The following is a 3,218-nucleotide window of genomic DNA, read 5'->3' as shown; positions in this document are numbered from 1 at the left end:
AAATTAAAATTCGAAAATTTTTTCTAAAGCCTCCAGGGGACTTCGTTTTCGCACGAAAAAATTTTATGTGCCCTTATTGCATCCGGACCCACAATTTTTGTTGTTGAAAATTTATATCTGGTTGAAAATTCGTTTTTTTGTTCTTAAAAATTAAATTTTTCAACTGAAGATTCAATTGTTCCCCTTGAAGATTCATAATTTCAGTTGAAAACTCGTCTCTTCAGTTGAAAATTGAATCATTTTATTGAAAAGACATTCTTATGTTTGTTTTAAAATGACCTTTAAAACGGACAATGTAACTTCTTTATTTTTTATCAAACATTTGAATTTTTTATTTAAAAATTCTTTTTTCTAGAAAAATAATAGTTTTGGTTTGAAATTTCTTTTTTTTTTGGTTAAAAATCCAAATGTTTGGTTGAAGATGAACTTTTTTTTCTTTCTTGAGTGAAAAATCTGTATTTTGTTGAAAATTCGTTTTTTAAAAACCTTTTTGATTGATTTTTTTACTTGAAAGTTCAATTCTTTTGCAGATAAGAAAATGCAAGCATTTGGTGGTTAATTTCAACTGTTTTATTTCATTCTATCTAATTCTGAGTAAAAGTGGGGAATTTTCGAAAACAATTAAAATTCTGACTTGTAACAGGGAATTTTTTATTTATTTATTGTCTATTTACTGCCTATTTGAAAAAATTTCGTACTTTTGGAATAAAAATGCATCTCTTTTTTATTATAAATTCAACTGACTCCTAACAAATTAAATTATTTGGTCGATAATGCAGCTATTCTTGGTCGAAATTAAATCTTTTTGGTTTTGAAATACGATCAGTAGGTCGAAAATTCTTCAGTTTGGTTAAAACTGTAACGTTTTGTTGAAAATTTAATATCTTTGTTTTATGCTTAACTGAATTTTTTCTGTTTATAAAAGTTTGAATGTTAAAAATGTTGCATCCTGGTTAAATTAGTCAGCCTTATCGAATTCAGTTTGAAATTAAAATTCTTGAGAAAAATGATATTTTGTCAAAGATTTAATATACCGTAAAATCTGCTTAAATTTTTGGCATTATTATGTTTTTAGCGCTACAAGGTTTCTCGCCGAATCACAAGATTACATCATTCGCGGAAGCTAAAGGACTTGATGCGATAAATGAAAGAATGCCACCTCGAAGAGATGCTCCTACAACGCCAGCTAGCGAGGAGCGACCAGTAGAAAATTCGCCCGTTGATGCAGGAGAAAGGCGGGACCATAACGGGCCACAGCCACAGTCGTGAGCCACGCAGTCGTCCAATTAAGGTACATATTTTCCTCAATTTTGTCATTTAAATTTCAAAGCACGTTTCAGCTGATGTAAGTTAAACCATAGTCAATTTTACAACTAAATACAGTGTACCCGAAAGCACTTCACTGGGAAAAATCGCTCGATAATTCAATTTTTAACCGATTTTCATGTTTTTTTTCCTGACAATAAGCCTTTCAGGCATAATGTGTAACTGCTAATTTCTTATTTTAGGCAAAGAAACCTTCTTTATTGTATAACTAATGAAATTTTGTTGATAAATGAAGGGATTTTTTTCAGTCATGGAAGTTTTTCGAGAGCCTACTTGTTTTTTTTATTAAATTGCAATATAAAAGCGAATAGAAGTGATTCGTCATTTGTAAAAGTAGCTTCATATTACTATATTTAACTATTTTTTTGACAATTTGATTTTCTTTCGTTTGAAATTAATTTTTTGAATGGAAAATATAACTATGCGAATTGAATATTCCGTCAATTTAGTTAACAATTCATATCTTTGGTTTACCATGATTTTTTTTAACTGAATATTTAAGTATTTAAATTTTGATTAAAAATTTATCTTCTCTAGTTTAAAATTCATTGCTGTGGTTGAAAGTTCGTCTTTTTTTTAGAAATTAATTTTCTTAGTTTAAAATTCATCTATTTGCTATGAAATTTAACTATTCCAGGTTAAAATTCATCATTTTAGTTAAAAAATCATCAATTGTGTTGAAAATAATTTTTTTTACTGAAAATTCAACTGTTCCATTTCTGGTTGGGAATTTATCCTTTTTAGTTAAAAACTCAAATATTTCGTTGAAAATTAATCTTCTTATTTGGAAATTAGAGTATTCGGGATAAATATTCATATTTTTGCTTGAAAACTCACCTTTTTGGTTTAAAATTCAATTATTCTAATTAAACATTCATATTTTGGTTTAAAATTTATGTATCCTAGTTGATAATTCCTCTCTTTGAAAATGTAAATATTTTGTTCAAAAATTAAAGTTTGGATGAAATTAAATTTTTTAAACTGAAAATTCAACCATTCCTTTTTTTGTTGAAAGTTGATCTTTTTCAGTTCAAAATTTAGTTATGTGGTTGAAAATTTCGCTTTGTTAGTGGAAAATTCAATTATTTCGTAGAAAATTCATGTGTTTTGTTGAAAATAGTATGTTTGTTAGAAAATTAATATTATTGTTTGAAAATTCCAGTATTCAATTTAAATATACATAATTTTAGTGGAAAATCCATGTTTTTAGTAGAAAATAAAGCTGCACTGTTGAAAGTTGAACTTTTCCTTTAAAATTCATTATGTTGTTTGAAATTCATCTATTCCAGTTGAAGATTCATCATTTTGGTTGAAAAATTATCACTGGTTGTACTATTTTTTGTAAGAAAAATTAATTTCTTTTACTGAAAATTTAACGGTTTCATTTTTGGTTGAAAACTGATCTTCTTCAGCACACATTTCAACTACAGTGAAACCCTTTAATAGCCCTCCCTTCTATAGCCCTTCCAAGAATTAAGGCCGCGGTCACTCAGGAGAGCACTCAAGCGTGAATAAACAAAAGTGGAGCTGGCTATAATGAGTTAGTTCCCACCCACCGTCAGCCTCAAAATCGGCGCTATAGAAGAGTTTTACTGTATTTGGTTGAAAATTGAACTATCTGATTGAAAATTCATGTGCCTTAAGAAAAAATCATCTTTTTAGGTAGAAAATTAATATTTTTGGTTGAAAAATAACTATTTGGTTAAGAATCCATCTATATTCTTGAAAATCTTGAAAACAAATTTACTTGAAAAGTTAGGAATTTGAAGTTTTTTAAATTTAATTTAATATACGAGGGTAGTTCAATAAGTCCTTAGAAGGAAGTATAAAAACAATTTTTTTTGGGTAAATTTTTTTTTATTTTTCAACATAATCTCCTTGGAGCTCTATAC

At 27.8% G+C, this 3,218-nt stretch overlaps 1 protein-coding gene across 5 annotated transcripts in view; it reads left to right on the top strand.

Annotated features, from left to right (window-relative positions):
- LOC117177697 (serine/threonine-protein phosphatase 2B catalytic subunit 2-like) overlaps positions 1-3,218 on the top strand; it is a 78,287-nt gene that overhangs the window by 71,886 nt on the left and 3,183 nt on the right. For all 5 annotated transcript variants that reach the window (XM_033368559.1, XM_033368560.1, XM_033368557.1 and 2 more), the window contains one exon: positions 1,076-1,291. In XM_033368559.1, coding sequence (XP_033224450.1) covers positions 1,076-1,269 — 194 coding nt within the window. In that variant the 3' untranslated portion in view covers positions 1,270-1,291. The remainder of the gene's footprint in view (positions 1-1,075; positions 1,292-3,218) is intronic.

Source organism: Belonocnema kinseyi, chromosome 8 (assembly GCF_010883055.1).
Source record: "Belonocnema kinseyi isolate 2016_QV_RU_SX_M_011 chromosome 8, B_treatae_v1, whole genome shotgun sequence".
Classification (NCBI taxonomy): Eukaryota; Metazoa; Arthropoda; class Insecta; order Hymenoptera; family Cynipidae; genus Belonocnema; species Belonocnema kinseyi.
Note: the sequence above shows the minus strand (reverse complement) of the source record. Positions and strands in the feature narration are given on the sequence as shown.